Source organism: Budorcas taxicolor, chromosome 16 (genome assembly GCF_023091745.1).
Source record: "Budorcas taxicolor isolate Tak-1 chromosome 16, Takin1.1, whole genome shotgun sequence".
NCBI classification, from domain to species: Eukaryota; Metazoa; Chordata; class Mammalia; order Artiodactyla; family Bovidae; genus Budorcas; species Budorcas taxicolor.
In genome coordinates this window covers 33,197,660-33,219,989 of record NC_068925.1, presented here as the reverse complement: position 1 = coordinate 33,219,989, position 22,330 = coordinate 33,197,660, and the positions used below count along the sequence as shown (strand labels likewise).

The window sequence follows — 22,330 nt, the reverse complement described above, 5'->3', positions numbered from 1 at the left end:
ATGAAAATATACTGGACCAACTTAAACTTGTACCAACTTAAATAATGTTATATACACACGAATTCATACAGAGAAGTACTTTGATTACCAAAATCATTTTAAAAATTAGTGATAGCACATTTGATCACATTACATTCTGTTTTAATATACTTTTAGGTTAAAAAAGGTCTGTTTCTTAAGACATAATTATTTCCTCAAGTATCTCATTTGTTATATTCTAATCCTCAAGATTTTTTCCTGATAAAAGTTGTTTTTCCATCAGGCATTATTTTAATTGTTGTTTTGAAATACTGACTTAATCAGTATAAGTTGCCAAATATTAATATTTTTGGCATACATTCACATCCATTGTTGCAAAGACATATTCTTGTACTTTCATTTTAATTTAAATAGTTTGGTTTTTTTTTCTGACAGCAGTAAAAACTTTTTAAAGCTTCCATTAGGCTGTTAACATGTAAATAGGTTAATATAGCTTTCTGACTTGTTACCACGGTATTTTAGCCAAATATTATGAGACTGAGTCTTATATTTTGGCAATGATATGCACAATCTGGCTTTTTGTATTTTGAAGATGAAGAATCTAAATAAACAAAAGAAGTCAGGGATACTAAAGGGCAAGAGGGGAACATGATGCTTTAGTTTGGTTTTAGCTTCTTGATTGGCTTAACTACTTGGAACCTTTGATAGTAGTATTCAGAAGGAGTGTTAGAATTGTTAAACTTGATTTATTGTCTAAAATATGTATGCCCTTTATTATTTCATAACATTTTATCTATTTTATTTTTGGCTGTGCTGGGCCATTGTTGCTGTGCACGGGCTTTCTCAAGTTGCTCTGAGCAGGGGATACTCTTTAGTTGCAGTCTCAGGCCTCTCTTTGTGATGGCATTCTCTAGGTGCTCGGGCTTCAGTAGTTACAGCTAGCAGGCTCCAGAGCACCAGCTCAGTAGTTGTAGTGCTCGGGCTTAGTTGCCCTGTGATGTGCGCTTTAATTTTATAACCAACAAGACATTTGAATTAGGATGAAGTGTATTTATTACTGTTGTGTCTATTCTATCCAGGGCTTTGCAGGTGCCACAGTGGAAAGGAATCCTCTTGACAATGCAGGAGACCCAAGAGACATAGGTTAGGTCCCTGGCTCAGGAAGAGTCCCCTGGAGAAGGAAATGGCAACCTACTCCAGTATTCTTGCCTCGAAAATTCCATGAACAGAGGAATCTAGCAGGCTACAGTCCATGGAGTTGCAGAGTCGGACAGGACTGAGCTACTGAGCATGCACACATGCTACTCTATTAAAGATTTGTTTCTCTTACTAGTTTTAAAATACAGTAGGCAGCCTGTACAATAGGTGCTATTTTCATCTTGAGATCTGGGTTTACTCTTTCAGGTAGCATTCTCAGCTACCAGTTATGACTGTTGGAGTCTGCCAGAGTAATTGCATTAAAAAAAAATCAACCTTGCCTTATTTTAATCCATTTAAATAATAGACTCGTCAAAGGTTTTCAATTGTTTTTCTCCAGAAGACTTCATTCATGTTAGTCTCATCAATTTGAATAGTCTTGATCCCGTGATACAATATTTTGAAACAGAAACTTATTTAAGTTCATATTTAACCATAGTAATTAGTATCTAATACTCAGACCATGAGCTCTTTATTGCCAAATTCAGACTTAAATTGAAGAAAGTAGGGAAAACCACTACACCATTCAGGTATGACCTAAATCAAATCCCTTATGATTATACAGTGGAAGTGAGAAATAGATTTAAGGGACTAAATCTGATAGATAAGAGTGCCTGATGAACTATGGAATGAGGTTTGTGATTTTGTATAAGAGACAGGGATCAAGACCATCCCCATGGAAAAGAAATGCAAAAAAGCAAAATGGCTGTCTGGGGAGGCCTTACAAATAGCTGTGAAAAGAAGAGAAGTGAAAAGCAAAGGAGAAAAGGAAGGATATAAGCATCTGAATGCAGAGTTCCAAAGAACAGCAAGAAGAGATAAGAAAGCTGTCCTCAGTGATCAATGCAAAGAAATAGAGGAAAACAACAGAATGGGAAAGACTAGAGATCTCTTCAAGAAAATCAGAGATACCAAGGGAACATTTCATGCAAAGATGGGCTCAATAAAGGACAAATGGTATGGACCTAACAGAAGCAGAAGATATTAAGAAGAGGTGGCAAGAATACACAGAAGAACTGTACAAAAAAGATCTTCATGATCCAGATAATCCCGATGGTGTGATCACTCACCTAGAGCCAGACATCCTGGAATGTGAAGTCAAGTGGGCCTTAGAAAGCATCACTACAAACAAAGCTAGTGGAGGTGATGGAATTCCAGCTGAGCTATTTCAAATCCTGGAAGATGATGCTGTGAAAGTGCTGCACTCAATATGCCAGCAAATTTGGAAAACTCAGCAGTGGCCACAGGACTGGAAAAGGTCAGTTTTCATTCCAATCCCAAAGAAAGGCAATGCCAAAGAAAGCTCAAACTACCACACAGTTGCACTCATCTCACACGTTATTAAAGTAATGCTCAAAATTCTCCAAGCCAGGCTTCAGCAATATGTGAACCGTGAACTTCCAGATGTTCAAGCTGGTTTTAGAAAAGGCAGAGGAACCAGAGATCAAATTGCCAACATCTGCTGGATCATGGAAAAAGCAAGAGAGTTCCAGAAAAACATCTATTTCTGCTTTATTGACTATGCCAAAGCCTTTGACTGTGTGGATCACAATAAACTGTGGAAAATTCTGAGAGAGATGGGAATACCAGACCACCTGACCTGCCTCTTGAGAAACTTGTATGCAGGTCAGGAAGCAACAGTTAGAACTGGACATGGAACAACAGACTGGTTCCAAATAGGAAAAGGAGTAAGTCAAGGCTGTATATTGTCACCCTGCTTATTTAACTTATAGGCAGAGCACATTATGAGAAACGGTGGTCTGGAAGAAGCACAAGCTGGAATCAAGATTGCTGGGAGAAATATCAATAACCTCAGATATACAGATGACACCACCGTTATGGCGGAAAGTGAAGAGGAACTAAAAAGCCTCTTGATGAAAGTGAAAGTGGAGAGTGGAAAAGTTGGCTTAAAGCTCAACATTCAGAAAAAGAAGACCATGGCATCTGGTCCCATCACTTCATGGGAAATAGATGGGGAAACAGTGGAAACAGTGTCAGACTGTATTTTTTGGGCTCCAAAATCACTGCAGATGGTGATTGCAGCCAGGAAATTAAAAGACGCTTACTCCTCCTTGGAAGAAAAGTTATGACCAACCTAGATAGCATATTCAAAAGCAGAGACATTACTTTGCTAACAAAGGTCTGTCTAGTCAAGCCTATGGTTTTTCCAGTGGTCATGTATGGATGTGAGAGTTGGACTGTGAGGAAAGCTGAGTGCCGAAGAACTGATGGTTTTGAACTGTGGTGTTGGAGAAGACTCTTGAGCGTCCCTTGGACTGCAAGGAGATCCAACCAGTCCATTCTGAAGGAGATCAGCCCTGGGATTTCTTTGGAAGGAATGATGCTAAAGCTGAAACTCCAGTACTTTGGCTACCTCATGGGAAGAGTTGACTCACTGGAAAAGACTTTGATGCTGGGAGGGATTGGGGGCAGGAGGAGAATGGGATGACAGAGGATGACATGGCTGGATGGCATCACCGACTTGATGGACGTGAGTTTGAGTGAACTCCGGGAGTTGGTGATGGACAGGGAGGCCTGGCATGCTGTGATTCATGGGGTCGCAAAGAGTTGGACACAATTGAGCGACTGAACTGAACTGAACTGACATGTGCATACATTCTCAGTCGCTAAGTTGTATCTGACTCTTTTCAATCCCATGGACTATAGCCCACCAGGCTCCTCTGTCTATGGGTCTTCCCAGGCAAGAATACTGGAGCGGGTTGCCATTTCCTTCTCGAGGAGATTTTTCAGACCCAGGGATTGAACCCACTTCTGCAGTTCCTGCATTGGGAGGCAGATTCTTTACCACTGAGCCACTTGGGAAGCCCATCTAATGCATATATAGCACAAAGTTCTGGAGATAGACAATGATGATAGCTGCATAGTAATATAAATGTAGTTAATATCACTAAACTGTATGTATACTTAAAAATGGCTGTGGAAATTTTCATGTTATGTATTTGTTACAATAAAAAAATAATGGCATCATCCTGATAAGTTTGGTTCCTAGAGAAGGGCATGGCAACCCACTCCAGCATTCTTGCCTGGAGCATCCCCATGGACAGAAGAGCCTGGTGGGCTATAGTCCATGGAGTTGCAAAGAGTCAGACATGACTGAAGTGACTTAGCAAGTATGCATGTGTAAGTCTGGTTAATGATTTGTTGTTGTTGAGTCACTAAACTGTGTTTGACTCTTTGTGACCCCATGGACTGCAGCACCCCAGGCCTTGCTATCCCTCACTATCTCCCGGAGTTTGCTCAAGTTCATGTCCATTGAATCAGTGATACTATCCAACCATCTCATCCTCTGTCGCCCTCTTCTTTTGCTTTCAGTCTTTCCCAACACCAGGGTCTTTTCTAATGAGTTGACTCTTCGCATCAGGTGGCAAAGTATTGAAGCTTCAGCTTCAACATCAGTCCTTCTAATGAGTATTCAGTGTTGATTTCCTTTAGGATTGCTTGGTTTGATCTCCTTGCTGTCCAAGGGACTCTCAAGAGTCTTCTCCAGTACCATAGTTTGAAAACATTAGTTCTTTGGCACTCAGCCTTTTTTATGGTCCAACTCTTAGATCCGTACATGACTACTGGAAAATCCATAGCTTTGATCATATGGACCTTTGTTGACAAAGTGATGTCTCTACTTTTTAATGTACTGTGTAGGTTTGTCCAGCTTTTCTTCCAAGGAGCCAAGTGTCTTTTAATTTCGTGGCTCCAGTTATCATTCGCAGTGATTTGGAGCCAAAGAAGATGAAATCTGTTGCTGTTTCCACTGTTTCCCTGTCTATTTGCCATGAAGTGATGGGACCAAATGCCATGATCTTAGTTTTTTGAATGTTGAATTTTAAGTCACCTTTTTCACTCTCCTCTTTCACCCTCATCAAGAGCCTCTTTAGTTCCTCTTCACTTTCTGCCTTTAGAGTGGTATTATCTGCATATCTGAAGTTGTTGATATTTCTCCCAGCAATCTTGATTCCAGCTTGATTACATTTTTGTTAAAATGCGTAAAGAATTTAGATTATTGCCTGATCCATATTAAGTGCTTCTAATACATATATATCCAATAATATATAAAAACAATTATACTCTGTAAACAAGTAGGATTTATCCCAGGTATGCAAGACTGCTTCAACATTCAAAAGTCATTTAATGTAACTCATCTCATCAACAGAGTAAAAAAGAAAAATTACTAGTTCCTAGTAATGGCACCCCACTCCAGTACTCTTGCCTAGAAAGTCCCATGGGCAGAGGAGCCTGGAAGGCTGCAGTCCATGGGGTCGCAAAGAGCGACTTCACTTTCACTTTTCGCTTTCATGCATTGGAGAAGGAAATGGCAACCCACTCCAGTGTTCTTGCCTGGAGAATCCCAGGGATGGGGGAGCCTGGTGGGCTGCCATCTATGGGGTCGCACAGAGTTGGACACGACTGAAGCAACTTAGCAGTAGACTAGGAATAGAGGGAACTTCCTCCACTTGAGAAAGAGCATCTACAAAAACCTAAAGTTAACATCAGACTTAATGATGAGAAATTTGAGACTTTCCCACTAAGATCAGGAACAAGGCAAGAGTGTTCTATCTAGCCACACCCGTTCACAAGATACAAGATATTACTTAGTAATAGAGCTGTGATCTGAATTTTTGAGCACCAGACCATATGTTGAAATCCGAACTCCCAAAAGTCATGTTATTAGTAGGTGGAATCTTTGGCAAATGATTAGGTCACGAGGATGTAGCCCTCATGAATGGGATTACTGTCCTAATAAAAAAGATCGTGCAGAGGTCCCTACCATCTTCCACTATGTGAAAATACAATGAGAAGTCTGTAGCCTGAAAGAGAGCCCTTACTGAACCATACTGACATCCTGGTCTCAGAATTTCAGCCTCCAGAACTGTGAAAAATAAGTTTCTGTTGTTTATAAACTACCTGGTCTGTGATACTTCGTAACAGCAGTCCAATATCTTAGCCCAATAGACTAAGACAGCTAATGCAAGATACAAGAAGGGGAAATAAGAGTTCAGATTGAGAAGGACTGCCTTCACAAGCATGTTAAAAATTACATTAATTGACATTTTGAAAATACTTTAGTAACTTAAAAAAAATTGTCATTAGAATAAGAGGAATGTTTACTTATATAATTATCTTACCTATGACTGTAAGAATTATAATATCCCTTCCATTTTTTTAAATAGCAGCTTTATTGAGATAGAATTCACATACCATCTAGTTTACTTTCAAGATATACAGTTCAGTTTTTAATATATTCATAGATATGTGCACCTATTACCAGTCAGTTTTAGAACAATGTCATTAGAATGGTTGATTCTTTCTTTTTGAACTTCGATTTTTAGGATTTTAAAAAAACCATTCTAACCTTTTACAAATGCCCAATTCAGTGACATTGCTGCTGGAGGAGACTCTTGAGCGTCCCTTGGACAGCAAGGAGATCAAACCTAAAGGAAATCCTAAAGGAAATCAACCCTGAATATTCATTGGAAGGACTGATGCTGAAGCTGCAATACTTTGGCCACCTGATGTGAAGAGCTGACTCACTGGAAAAGACCCTGATGCTGGGAAAGACTGAGGGCTGGAGGAGAAGGGGGCGAAAGAGGATGAGATGGTTGGATGGCATCATTGACTCAGTGGACGTGAGTTTGAGCAAACGCCAGGAAACAGTGAAGGACACAGAAGCCGCAGTCCAGGGGGTCACAAAAGTCGCATGTGACTGAGTGAACAACAACAAAAAACATTCACAGTGCTCTGCAGCTATCACCCTCTCCATTATCAGAACTTTTAATCATTCCAAACAAAAACTTTGTATCCACTAGACATTAGCTTCCTATTCCTCTTATCTCCTGACAAGTTCTTCCCAGCTCCTGGCAACCACCATTCTACTTTCTGTTTTTATGAATTTGACTATTCTGCCTCCCTCATATATTTGAAATCATGCAATATTTGTCCTTCTGTATCTGGCTTATATCACTTAGCATATAACATCTTCAGAGTTCATCCATGTTGTAGCACATGTCATAGTTTCATAGTTTTGTTCCTTTTTAAGACTGAATGATATTCCACTGTATATATACACCACTTTCATTTATGTATCCACCTGTCAATGGATATTCGGGTTGATTCCACCTTTTGGCTACTGTGAATAATGCTGCTGTGAACACTGGTGTGCAAATACTTCAGACCCTGTTTTCAATTATTTTGAGCATATACCCAAAAGTGGAACTGCTGGGTTTTATGGTAATTAGGTTTTAATTTTCTGAAGAACTTCCATACTGTTTTCCACAAAGCTGTACCATTTTATATTTCCATCAATAAGGTACAACTGTTCCAATTTTTCCATATCTTCCCCAAGACTTATTTCCTATTTTTATAACAGATATCCTAATGACTAGTGATGTTGAACATCTTTTCAGGTACTAATTAGCCATTTGTATAACTTCTTTTGAGAAATGTCTATTCAAATTTTTTCATCTTTTTAAATTGGGTTGGTTTTTCTGTTGTTGTTTAGTTGTAGGAGTTCTCTATATATTCTGAATATTAATCCCTATCAGATATATGCTTTGCAGATTTTTCTCCCATTCTGTGGGTTGTTTTTTCACTCTCTTAGTAGTGTCCTTTGATTTCACACAAGTTTTAATTTTGATGACATCCAACTTATGTATTTTTGTTTGGTTGATATTTTAGTGATATTACAAATGGAATTTTAAAAATTCCTTTTCAGATTGTTTGTTTTTATTATATTGAAATGTGACTGATTTTTGTGTGTTGATTTCGCATCCTGTAACTTTGCTGAATGTATTTATTTGCTCTGTCGGGTTTCTTTTTTTTCTTAGACTGAGGGTTTTCTACATAATAAGATTGTCATCTATGAACAGAAATGATTATACTTCTTTCTTTTCAACTTGGATGCCTTTTGTTTCTCTTTCTTGCCCAGATTAACTGACTAGAACATCCAGTACTATATTGGAAAGTGGTAAAGGAGGACTTTTTTATCTTATTCCAGATCTTATAGGAAGAGCTTTGTCTTTCAGCCCTGAAAATGATATTAGCTGTGGGTTTTTCATATAGGCCCTTATCATGTTGAGGAAGTTTGCTTCTGTTCCTAGTTTTCAGAATATTATTATCATGAAAGGATGTTGAGTTTTGTCAAATGCTTTTTCTATATCAATTATCCTAATCATGTGGCTTTTCTGCCTTCATTCTATGAATGTAGTATGTAACTCTGATTGACAGTCTTGTGTCTCTGGAATAAATTCCATTGGTCTTGATGTTTAATCCTTTTAATATATTGCTGAATTTGTTAACCACTATATTTTACTGTCATTTTTTTAATAGTAACTTCTTTCCTTGCCACTTTCTTACCCAAAAGATAGTTCTCTTGCTACACAAATTGTTCTGTGACATAGAAAAACAATTAGGCGTTCTCCAGTTTCATTATATGAAGGAAATAAATATAATTCTGTTAAAAATACCCAACAAAATATCAAAAAGGGAAATTGTGAGTTGTCATATCCAAATGGGACATGGATTGTCTCATATATAATTATTAACTATTTAGTAAGCATTTATTGAGAATTTAGTATGTTCCAGGCAGTGTCAAAGTTGTTCTCAAGGTGTTTACAAATGTGGAAGGGGAGACTAGTTAACTGCTGATTACAATACAGTTTGATATAATATTATAATAGAGATATCCATGGGTGCTATATGATTACACAGGAGGGTACCTAATTCAAAAATAAGATGAAAGGAAAGTGTGTTATTGTCTCAAATGATAAGTAGGAATTATCCAGAAAAAGGAGAGGACTGTTTCATACAGAGGACTATCAATCATAATAACAATGAAAAAGCATAATAATTGAAAAACTACTAAGATTTCCAAGGTGGAGAATCTGTATGAAAAAATATTGAGAAATGACATTTTTGAGATAAGGAAGGGCCAGTTTGTAGACGCGATTTAGGAGACTGAATGCTTTTTTATTTTTTTGAAAGAACTTGGGAATCATTGAAAGATTTTAAACCAGGAAGTCATATGAACAAATTTTTGTTTTAGACAGATAATCCTAGCAAAATGTGGACTATGGTTTGAAGGATGGAATGGAAATGGAGGGAAAGGAGACTAAAGGCAAAAAGACAGGAAATGATTGCATAAATCCAGACAGGAAGTGACTGCATTAATCCAGGCCAGAAGCAATGAAGGTCTAGACTTAAACTGTGGCAGTGGAAATGCAAGAGGGAGACTGATTTTGAAAGTATTTAATAATTAGAATCGAAAGGTGTTGATGTTCAAATAGAAGTGTGAGGATGGGTTGTTGGAAATTAAATTGGTTGGCTTGATAAATTTGGAGGAAAGTGATCAGAGAATCAGTAGAGGACAGTAGTGAGAAGGAGTAGCAGGTGATATGAAGGAATGAAACTTAACAGAGTAGTAGTTTTTTTAACATGAGGGTGAAATAACGCTATCAGACAAGTCCAGAAGGTAAGCCATTTTATAAGACATTGCATAGCCTGGTCTCTTCCACAAGCCAATTTCATTGGGGGACATGAGACCAGGAGAGAATGAAAGACTGTTTTAGTTTAAAAGAGACCAAAAAATTTTAAAAGCAAATGTATGACATAAACTTTAATTAGAGTGTAGATTGAAAAAGTGACTGTAAAACAGACATTATGGTACACTTTAGAAATTTGCATATTGAATATATATTATATGTTCTTAGTGAATTTTTATGAATTTTAACAATATCATAATTATATTGGGATTATGTAGGAGAATGTCCTTATTTTTAGGAGATGCATGTTGAAGTATTTAGGGATGAATAATTGTAATGTCTGTAATTAAAGACAGGGATTTAGGAAAGAAGAAAAAAATGGCAAAACATTAATAATAGTTTGATACAGGTGGTGGGTATAGAGTTGTTTACTAAGCTTTCAGTTTCAGATTCAAACTTCAGCTTGCCATGCCAGCAGCTGTTTATGTAGCATTTACATTGTATTAGATATCATAAGTAATCTAAAGATGATTTAGCCTATATGGGAGGATACGTGTAGGTTATATGCAAATATTATGGTATTTTATATAAAGGACTTGAGTGTCCTCAGATTTTGGTATCTGCAGGTCCTGGCATCACTCTCCCCATGGATTCCGAGGGATGACATTTTCAATTCCTGATTAATTTTTGAAGTGTAAGAGCCTCAATTTTTGATAGTTTATTACCAGTGAGAAACTTTGTTTATGTAAAAATGTGAAAGCATTTTTCTCAGCCATTGAAACACTTAAAACAATTGAAATTATAATTTCAAAAACTCATCCTTTTTAAATTGAACTGTAGTTGATTTACAGTGTCATATTCATTTCAGGTGTACAACGTAGTGATTCAGTATTTATAGATTATATTCTATTTAATGTGATTACAAAATAATGACATATTTCCCTGTGCTGTATAATATGTCCTATTTATTTGTTTATAATTCTTATTGGTGTATAGTTGATCTGCAGTACTGTAAGTTAGTTTCTTCTGTACAGCAAAGTGAATCGGCTATCCATCTACCTACTCTTTCTCAGATCATTTTCCCATATAGGCCATTGCACAGTATTGAGTAGAGTTTCCTGTGCTGTACAGTTAGTTATCCGTTTTACATAGAGTACTGTGTATATGTCAATCCCAATTTCCCAACTTGCCCTTCCCCCTCTTACCCGATGGTGACCATAGTTTTTCTTTCTGAAATTTTTTATTTATGTGTTTTCGGCTGTGCTGGGTCGTTGCTGCTGCTCAGGTTTTTCTCTAACTGTGGCCCGCAGGGACTGCCCTTCATTGCAGTGCTCAGGCTTCTCACTGCAGTGGCTTCTCTTGTAGAGAAAAGGCTCTGGGGCTCTTGGGCTTTGGCAGCTGTACATGTTGGCTCGGTAGTTGTGGTCCCCAGGCTCTAGAGCACAGGCTTGTGGTGCACAGTCTTAGTTGCTCTGCGGCACGCAGGATCTCCCCAGACCAAGGATCGAACCCGTGTCTCCTGCGTTGACAGGTGGCGTCTTTACCACTGAGCCACAGGGAAGCCTAAATCTGTTTTCTACATCTGTAACACCATTTCTGTTTTGTAGATAAGTTCATTTGTACCCTTTACATTTTTTAATTTTTATTTTCTAAGATTATTTATTTATTTTGGCTGTGCTAGGTCTTCATTGCTGCAGTGGGCTCAGGCTTTCTCCAGCTGTGGCGAGCATGGGCTACTCCTTGTTGAGGTCTGCCGGCTTCTCTGCTGGCCTCTCTTGTTGTGGACCAAATGGTGGCCTCTCTTGTTGTGGACCACAGGCTCTAGGCATGCGGGCTTCAGTAGTTGCAGCACACGGGTTCCGTAGTTGTGGCACATGGGCTTAGTTGCTCCACAGCCTGTGAGATCTTCCTGGATTAGGGATTGAACCCATGTTCCCTGAATTGGCAGGTGTATTCTTAACCACTAGACCCCCAGGAAGCCCTGTACCCTTTGTTTAGATTCCACATATAAGCAATATCATATGGTGTTAGTCTTTCTCTGTCTGACTTACTTCACTCCATATGACAATCTCTAGGTCCATCCATGTGGCAAATGGCATTATTATTTTTTTTTTATGGCTGAGCAATATTCCATTGTGTGCATATATATCACATCTCCTTAAACCAATTGTCTGTTGATGGGCACTTGGATTGTTTCCATGCCTTGGCTATTGTAAATGGTTCTGCCATGAACGTTGGGGTGCACGTATCTGTTCAAATTGTGATTTTTCTCTGGATATATGCCTAGGGGTGAGATTGCTGGGTCATGTGGTACCTCTGTTTTTAGTTTTCTAGGAAACCCCTGTATTGTTTTCCACAGTGGCGGTACCAATTTACATTCCCGCCAACAATGTAAAAGGGTTCCTTTTTCTCCACGCCCTCTCCAGCATTTATTGTTTGTAGACTTTTTGATGGTGGCCATTCTGACTGGTGCTTATTTATTCTATATATAGTAGTTTGTGTCTCTCAAACTCATTCTCCTATTTCACCCCTCACTCCTTTCCCCACTGATAACCACTAGTTAGTAGTTTGCTCTCTGTATCTGTGAGTCTGTTTTTGTCAAACACACACCCTTTAATTGAAAATTTTGTGATGTAACACAAATGTTTTTTTAAAAAATATTTTTATTTATTTATTTATTTGGCTACTCCTGGTCTTAGTTGCAGCATGTGGAATCTAGTTCCCTACCCCAGCCCCCTGCATTGGGAGCTCAGAGTCTTAACAGCTGACCACCAGGGAAGTCCCTGCAAATGGTTTTTTAATCTAGTTGAACTTTCTCATATCATTATTTAAAAATTATGGTGTAAATTTAATTAATATAACATGTTATGTGTTGTTAGAGCCAGGCAGCAAGCTTGGCTGCTACTGATAAGTCGTATCATCAGTGGAAGGGTAGAATTAGCTAGTGTATGTGAAGATAAGGATTATGGGCTGTTTCTTAGAGCCACAAGCTCCCTCAGTCCTGACATTACGTTCCTTGGGCATGTGGAAACGAACTACTCTGCTAGCTCCGTGGGATCTTTGTCCATTTGTCCATGGTGAGCAGTGGTGCGCTTGATTTCTGCTTTCTGAAATAGGAGTGTGTGAGGTAGATCGCTTTCATGGCGAGCATGGAGCACTGGGTGCTTGGTGTTTGTTGCGCTTGCTACCTGTGTAGACCAAGGGGCTTGCTGTCAGAGCCTGTTCTGCCTTGAGCCTCCTGCTAGGAATCCCTGGAATAGACTCTTTCAGCTGCCTCGCTTTGCCAGATCTAACTGTGATCTGGCCACACTGAGAGATGAGAGGATCAGTGTTTTCAGACGCTCTTGTAATCCTTTCACATCATACCTGTGTCGAGTGGATGAGGATTCCTGAGTTACGGAAGTTCCAAATGTCGATTAAAGCATTATTTATTCCTGACGATTGGAAAAAGAAGATTTCATGATCAAGTAAATTTAGAAAATGGTGCATTAATTTCGTTAGAACATCTCAAAGACTTTAATATGCTAATATGCATGATAGATCCCCAAGAGGAGAACATAATATTGTGAGTCTGTTTTTGTCAAAAACACACCCTTTAAATGCCTTTCTCAGGCATTTTTGATCATTGAAGCCTTTTACTGAGAAACACGTTGAGGAATGAGTATGAAACAGAACCCGTTTTAGAAAACTTCAGTTCAGTTCAGTTGCTCAGTCGTGTCCGACTCTGCGACCCCATGGACTGCAGCACGCCAGGCTTCCCTGTCCATCACCAACTGCCGGAACTTGCTCAAACCCAGGTCCAATGAGTCAGTGATGCCATCCAACCATCTCATCCTCTGTTGTCCCCTTCTCTTCCTGCCTTCAGTCTTTCCCAGCATCAGGGTCTTTTCCAATGAGTGAGTTCTTCACATCAGTATTAATTAGAGGTTGTTAAAAGTTAGTAATTGTTGTTAATATAAAATTGGGCGTAGGAATGGAAGAATAATGCTTTAGACTTGTTAGTAATACCTATTTCAGAACACAAGTCAGCATTGCATTTACTGGTAAAGGACTAGTATTCTAATCTATCAAATAATAATGTTTTTAAAGAGCAAAGATTATCATTATCATTTTATGAATTCAACTTGTTTTGGTAGTTCTGGCCAGTGTCCTAAATCATGAAGGAGAAATAAGAAAGTATGCATTTTGGAAAGAAGAGACCAAATGAATCATCAGAAAATACAAAGTAACCAATTGAAAAGGGATTATAAAAGTTTGGGGAAATAGATGGATATAAGATCAATAGCAAATTTTTAAAAAATTAATATTTACCTCTACTTCTAGAAATTTCAAGGTTTCCAAAAATATTCCTTCACAATATCCACAAAATCCATAAAATACTGAGGTGTAATCTTCTTGGAGAATTTGTGTGTGGCTTGTATGAGGAAAGCCATAATGTATAACCTTCAATTTAGAGATATAAAAAGGGCTATATAGCTAATATAGATCTCTTAGATGTGAAAACTATTTTAAAATGTTCATTCTTTCTCAGTGTATAGCTTCATTGCAGTAGCAATGCCGATGGTGTTTTATTTGGAATTTCTAAATTTTATTTGAATTTGTAAATTTCATTTGGAAGACTTACACTGGTGAGTATATTAATGAATATTCCTAAGAAGAAGACCAGCAACAGTGATAATATTAATAAGTGAAATGGGATGGTAATGACATAATGGTAGAAATACAATTCAGAATGGAATTAGTAGAATAGACAATGGAAGCAGTCTCCATCACATAAAGGACTATAACACATTGTAAAGTAGGAGGAAAGAATTCAAGTGCTTAGTAAATTAAAAATTATTAAAATCAGGTTAGAAATTAATCTTTCACTTTGAATCATACCAAAATAACTTTCAGATGGATTTTAAAAGTATATTTTTAAATTGTAGAAGAAAATAGAATTGAGTTTACCAAACCTATAGAAAAAAGATAATTTTCTCTCTCTTTTGGTGGTCCTTTCAAAGGCTGTGTTTCTCAACTGTAAAGGATAAGAAATCTCAACAGGTGTGACTAAAATAAAAATAAAAAATAACATACTTTTAAAAGGTAATCTTAAATTTAAAAAGCAAATATCAGCTTTGTGAAATGACAGTATTATAACCAGTGAGATTTTTCCCAAGTTACTATGAGAACTAGTAAGAACGTTCCCACTATCTAACACAAATTCAGCTGTATTCAACTTACCGTATTTCAGTGAGACAATAAGACAAATGCACAAAGATGAATTGGGCAGAATGGTTCACTCAAGAATGAATATACTTAACAACAAAAACATTTAGAAACTACCTAAATGTCTACAGTTAGGGAGCTGGTTTAATAAACTATGATAAAGTTCTATAATGGATAATCAGCCACTAAAAATGATAATATAATAAACACTTTTTTGAGAATGAAAAGATGCTCACAGTTTACTGTTGAGTGAAACATTAGATTAGAGGGCAACAGTAAGAGTAGTTAACTCTGCATGTTAGGATTTGAAGTAATTTTTACTTGGTCTCAACTTCTTTTTTTTTTTTTTGTCTTCAGTAATCATGTGTGATTTTTATATTCATAAGGGCGATGGAACTGTTTTCATTTTAGGAAAACAAATGCAAACAACTGACCTGGAAAATTGTTTTCAGTAATTCTTTAAATTGTTTTCAGTAATTCTTTCAGTAAGAATTAAGTAAGAATTTCAGTAAGTCTTTATTATTTAAAGAGCTCATTACAAATTGTTAAGAAAAAAATGGAAGATCCCAGTAGGGATGAGCAGAGAACCTGAAAAGACAATTCAAAACATAGAAAACAGAGGTGATAAACAAGCATGAAGGATCACTATTCAGATTTACTTGTAAGCAAGGAACTGTACATTTAAATAATGAGCTAACATTTATTTGCGCTAACATTTATTTGCTTATCAAACTAGAAGTTTGCCACCATGTTATTAAAATAAATTAATAATTAATAAATATCAATAAATTGTTACATCCCTTTGATAGTTTTCACAATTGAAGGTTATGTTGCAACCTGGAAAAATAGAGCATCTGAGTGAAATAGTAGAATGAATGGTAGTTCATGTGCCACAACTAAGCCCAAATGCAGGCAAATAAATAAAGTAATTAAAGAAATAAATTTAAAAATAAATCTAGGAATTAAAGAAACAAACAAACAAAAAGACTATTGGGAAGGGGAGGGGGAAGTAAATTGCAGTAAATTTCACTCTTAAAGACTTCAGCATGCCTCTCCTAAGAAAAAAGGTGTTCCCCCTACATAACTCTCCTCCCCGCCGAAAAAGAATGCTAGGGAAGTGTTGTGCATGTTCTTCCTTATTAATAATTTCTAGTTGTTGAATTTTTTTGTTTTGAATTTAAAATTAGAGTAAAATAATTTTATTTACTTTTTCTTTTGCAGAGATAGCTGTAGCAGAATTTCACAAAAAAATCAAAGAAGCTTTTGAAGTGTTTGACCATGAGTCAAATAATACAGTGGATGTGAGGTTTGGAGATGTTTCTTTCTAATTCTAAATTGCTGATACAACTGGTGAAATAGAAGATGGTTCATTTCTCCTTCTACATTCTTTGAATTTACTATGCTAAAGTATTTATGTTTCTGTGCTCGCCAAAAAGTCTTTTCTAGCTGCTGTTTTGTATCAGTACTGTTTCTTAGTCTTCATAATCTGGTGGAAAGACTGTATGTCCACATTGCCTATTCTAATCTATAGACTAAATTCTGTGAATGAGACAAACTTGTATACTGTAGCTTTAGTGCTGGACACACAATTGGCACTCAGTAAATATTAGTTTACTTTTAGAATACATAGAATGTGTTTACTTTTAGAATACATAGATATGTGGCATTCACTGGTGGCCTAGTGGTTAGAATTCTGAACTTTCACTCCCATGGTCTGGGTTCATTTCCTGGATGGGGAATTGAAGTCCCACAAACAGTGCAGTGTGGCAAAAAACAAAACCAAACCAAACACCATAGCTATGTATTATCAAGCATAAATGGGATATTATCGAGAAGGATTAATAATTCTCAAACATGATACACTCCTCAAGTAAAATAACAAAAAGAACCAAAACAAAAGAACATAAAAAGATGAGAAAAAAAACTCGAATACTGGTAGATTTAGAATAGAGGACAGGAGACAAAGAATAGTTTGAAAAAAAGAGGCAAAAGACAGAGGAGATGACGCATGTTGTAGAATCTGTGCCACACATGTACATCAAAGAAAGATAATGAAATCATCCTTCCAGGAAGCCAAGCTGATTGAGAAATATTTGATGTGATCACAATCTCAAGAGTTAGAACTCAGTATGGAGGCCAACAAAACAGTGGGAAATGATTTTTAAATGGTTTTGGCAAGAACCATTTGATGCTTGTAAACCAGCCTCATCACTTCCAGACTGGTCAGAGAACTAAATGCTTTAAATTTGAGCTAGACTGAATGAACAGTATGAGTATGACCGATTGTAACTACAGTCATCCCTCAGTATCCACAAGGTATTGGTTCCAAGATACCCACCTCCACCCTCCTCCTCTCCACCCCACCCTTCACGGACTTCACAGGATAGTCTCTTGCTTTGAGGGGAGGCTTCCAAAAAGTAGCAGTAAAGAGAAAATCTCCCAAATCCCTTAGAGCAGTGATGCCTGCCATTTTTTGGTGAAAGGGCCGATTCAGGGGACATAAACATGCTTATGAGGAGGGCATGACAGCCCACTCCAGTATTCTTGCCTGGAGAATCCCTTGGACAGAGGAGCCTGGTGGGCCACAGTCCATGGGGTCGCAGAGAGTCAGACATGACTAAAGCGACAGAGCATACATGCAAACACGCTCATGGGCTTCCCTAGTGGCTCAGCTAGTAAAGAACCAGCGCACCCATGCAGGAGATGCAAGAGACTTGGGTTCTATCCCTGGGTTGGGAAGATCCTCTGGAAAAGGAGATGGCAACACACCCCAGTATTGTTGCCTGGGAAATCCCATGGACAGAGGAGCCTGGCGGGCTATATCCATGGGGTCACAAAGAGTCGGACACAACTGAGCGCACGCACACACACACACATGCTTATGGGACGCATCTTTCTTCCCACTCAGAATTAAAATAATTGTCCTGAGACCCAGCGGGAAAGTGTATGTTCTCACTTAAATTGTCTACTTTATAAAAGAAAGACAGTTACCAGGAAAATTGGCATAGTTTTTAAGCACTGAAATATCCCAGTGGTAGCAACATGGAATGATGCAGTTTCTGGTCTTAATTCCTTCTGCTAATTTGTATAGCACTTTCAAGTTTACAGTGAGCATTCTCATGCTGCCAGTATCATTACTATCTGCTTTTAATAAATCAGCCAGGAAGCAAAGTGACTTGCCAAAATGGAATAACAGGATAACGACACAGTCGAAACTCAGATTAGTTTCTTCTGTTTGGGGCAGCTGTGCCTCAGCCCTGGAAGAGGCTCAGGGGACGTAGTGCTGAAGTAAAGTCTGGTCCTGCTTTTCCTAGCTTTAGCAGGCTCTTCTATTTGTAAAAACAGTTAATCTTGCTCAAATTTATTTTGGCTTATGGTTAAAAGTGAAGGTCTAAATAGACTCTCCTTTTCCAAATTACTAAGCCATTCCATTTATTTATCTCTTGACTTATTAGATTCATTTTATAATATACTACATTTTCTATAGTTGCGTCTGATTTGGGTTACGTATTCTGACCTGTTGCCTTACCTCATGACCATATACTAGGACAAGTAGTGAAAGTGAAAGGGTTAGTCCCTCAGTCACGCCCAACTCTGCGGCCCCATGGACCCCACCAGGCTCCTCTGTCCATGGAATTCTGGAGTGGATTGCCATTCCCTTCTCCAGGGGATCTTCCAAACTGGGGATCTAACCCCAGTCTCCTGCATTGCAGGCAGATTCTTTACCGTCTCAACCACCAAGGAAGCCATGCTAGGACAATCCTACATTAATTGCTCTCAATTTATATAGTATGCTCTACTATCTGATAGAACTAGTCTCTTCATTACTCTTCTTTTTGAGCATTTTAATTAAGAATTGAAGGCAGGGGACTTCCCTGGTGGTCCAGTGGTTAAGACTTCGCCTTCCAGTGCGGTTCGATTCATGGTTGGGGAGTTAAAATCCCACCTGCCTCGCAGCCCAAAAACCAAAAAAAGAAAAAAAAAAAAGCAATATTGTAACAAATTCAATAAAGACTTTAAACATTAAAAAAAAAAAAAAAAGAATTGAAGGCAGTATTCTGGGTAGATTGAGTAAAGAGGTGTCTGAATGGGGTAAGAGTTCCAGAGACAGAAATAGCTTGGTTTGGAAGAGAGTTGTTCCTTGAGAGACTTACTGGGCTTTTGACTGTTTCTGCCCCGTCGTGTGCTTGATCCCTCAGTGACGCTGTTTCTCTTGAAGGGCAGACCAGCACCCCTTATCTCGGCTTTGCATGGACTGAAAACTTTAATTTGAAATTTTATTACTTTAGGTGGAGTGGAGGTATGGTACTGTGACTGCCAGGCAGCCGGTGGGTTTTGTTCTGTTTTCGTTTTTTTTCATCATTGTGTAAAACGTTATTAAATGAGCTGCTTTCCTCCTGGCTCTGAGGGACAACCTGGGGACTGGAATCAGACTTCTGAGTTCATTCCTAGCTTTGTCACTCTAACTTATTTACTTATTTACTCACTCTAACTTATTTGAAAGTGGAAGTGAAGTTGCTCAGTCGTGTCCAACTCTTTGCGACCCCATGGGCTGTAGCCTAAAAGGCTCCTCCATTCATAGGATTTTCCAGGCAAGAATGCTGGAGTGGGTTGCCATTTCCTTCTCCAGGGGATCTTCCCAACCCAGGGATCAAAGAGTAACTTATTTACTCTTATTTAAATAAGAGTAACTTATTTACTCTTTCTGTGCCTCAGTTTTTACATTTGCCACATGGGACTGATGTAAGTTCGTAGGTCTCAAAATGGTTTGGAGAATCCTGTGTATCCCTAGGATTCTTTCAGGAGTCTGTGAAATCAAAGCTATTCTTGTAATAAATCGGAGACAGTATTTGCTATTTTCATTCTCATTTTTCACAAGTGTATATTGGAGTTTTTCAAAAGCTGCATATGTGATATTGCAACAGATTGAAGGCAGAGCCAGAAAGGAGAATCCAGCTGTCTTCTGTTAAGCCAGACGTCAAAGCAGACATGTACAACACTACCATGCTTCTAATTAAATTTATTTTTTGTTTTGGAAAATATAGTTATTTTTCACACACAAGAAATATTTATGTAAGCAAATATGGGACTTCCCCAGTGGCTCAGCAATGAAGAATCCACCTGCAATGCAGGGAAAGCGAGTTCAGTCCCTGGGTCGGGAAGATCCTCTGGAGGAGGAAATGGCAACCCACTTAGTATTCTTGCTGGGGGAATCCCAAGGACAGAAGAATCTGGTGGGCTACAGTCCATGGGGTCATAAAAAGTCAGACACAACTGAAGTCACTGAGCACATATAATGAGTTTATTGTTATTTCTATGAATTTGACAGCAAGGAGATCAAACTAGTCAATCCTAAAGGAAATCAGTCCTGAATATTCATTGGAAGGACTGATGCTGAAGCTGAAATTCTAATACTTTGGCCACCTGATTCGAAGAACTGACTCATTGGAGAAGACCCTGATGCTGGGAAAGATTGCAGGCAGGAGGAGAAGGGGACAACAGAGGATGAGATGGTTGGTTGGTATCACTAACTTAATGGACATGAGTTTGGACTTGATGGACATGAGTTTGAGCAAGTTCAGGGAGTTGGTGACAGATAGGGAAACCTGATGTGCTGTAGTCCATGGGGTTGCAAAGAATTGAATGTGACTGAGTAACTGAACTGAGCTGGATGAATAATAAACATTTTTAAACTTTGAGGTTTAATTTTTAATATTAAATGTAATTCACATAAACAAAAGCTCTTTGTCAGTCTGAATAAGTTTTAAGAATGTTAAAAGGGGTTCTGAGACCAAAAAGTTTGAGAACCACTGTTGTCAGTGGATATTTCTAAAGCTCTTAGAACAATATTAACTTAGAACAAATTAATTTGGGATTTAAAGCTGAGAACAATATTAGCTCGTATTATTATTCTACTCTATATTCTTAAAGTAAATAATTTAGACTTGTTTTTCCTCTATTTAATCTGGATTAGCAATGTTACATTGTATTCTCCTAAGAACATTTTACTTAAAGTTGTGTGTTCTGTTTTGATCTTTTCAGTTCTGAAGCAATTTGTTTTATTTTCCATTTTCCTTGTAAAATAGTTTTTGAAAGTTGCATCTTGAAAAACGTCATGGCAGGTTTTTAATAGTATTTTGCCTCATACAAGCATAGACCATTATACATTTTGACTTGCATACATTTTCCTGCTCTGTGTTCAGATTTCAATCAAAAGCATGACTGAAAATTAAATTTTTGACTAGATAATATATAAGGTAAAATTCTAAAGGTACAAAGAATATACAGTGATAGGTAGACTTTCACTTGGCTCTCTGGTTCCCCTTCCTAAAGGCAAGATTCATTATAATTTTCTCTAATACTTCCAGAGATAGTCCATGCAAGTACAGATGTGTATATATGTGTGTGTATTTTTTTTTTTTTTGATAAATATACGTAAGAAAATTTACCATTTTAACCATTTTTAAGTGTGTGTGGCTGTGTGTTAAGTCGCTCAGTCATGTCTGACTTGTTGTGACCCCGTGGACTGTAGCCCATCAGGCTCCTCTGTCCATGGAATTCTCTAGGCAAGAATACTGGAGTGGGGAGCGGGTTGCCATTCCCTTCTCCAGGGGATCTTCCCGACCCAGGGATCGAACTCAGGTCTCCCTCATTGTAGGCAGATTCTTTACTGTCTGAGCCACTAGGAAAGCTCTTTTAGGTGTATGGTTTAGTGGTATTGAGTATATTTACATTATTTCCATCCATCTTCAGGACTTTTTTATTTTCCCAAACTGAAACTCCATACCCTTTAAACAGCACCTCCCCATTCTCCCTTCTCCTTAGCTCCTGGCAGCTACCATTCTACTTTGTGTCTCTATGAGTTTGACTATACTAGGTACCTCACTGTGTCTGGTTTATTTGACTTAGCATAATGTCTTCAGGGTTCTTCCTTGTTGTAACTCGTATTAGAATTCCATTCCTTAAGACTGAATAATATTCCACTGTGTGTATATAACACACTTTGTTTATTCAGCTCTCTGTCCATGGACATTTGGGTTGTTTCCACCTTTTGGCTGTTTGAATAATGCAAATTTTATGCAGTCCAGCAACCCCAGGTAGCCTTTTGCTAATGCAGAGAATCTCTTTTTCACTGCTATTATCTCAACTTAGCATGAGTCTCTGGGGCTCACAACACCCAGTGTTCATCTATTTCACTGATAAGGAGACTTAAGTTTCTTAAGCAACTGGCAAGAACCTTGAGTGTATTAGATCTTGTCTAAAATTCAATAAGAAGTATATGATAAGAACTTTTTGGTAATGGTTTAGGAATAACTCTCAAGAGGATTGGAGATGCCATAAATATTATTTCACTTTTACTACTATTTTTGAAGAGAAGTTAATACAGCATTTCACAGTTCATCTTTATCAGGTTGTAAAAGTGTGGGGAATATAGAGAAATTGCATGGACAGTT

The 22,330-nt window shown here is 37.9% G+C and overlaps 1 protein-coding gene across 1 annotated transcript in view; it reads left to right on the top strand.

Annotated features, from left to right (window-relative positions):
• The window catches only part of EFCAB2 (EF-hand calcium binding domain 2), a 117,766-nt gene that overhangs the window by 35,135 nt on the left and 60,301 nt on the right, over positions 1 to 22,330 (top strand). Inside the window, exon 2 of the mRNA XM_052653962.1 lies at positions 16,098 to 16,182. Coding sequence (XP_052509922.1) covers positions 16,098 to 16,182 — 85 coding nt within the window. The remainder of the gene's footprint in view (positions 1 to 16,097; positions 16,183 to 22,330) is intronic.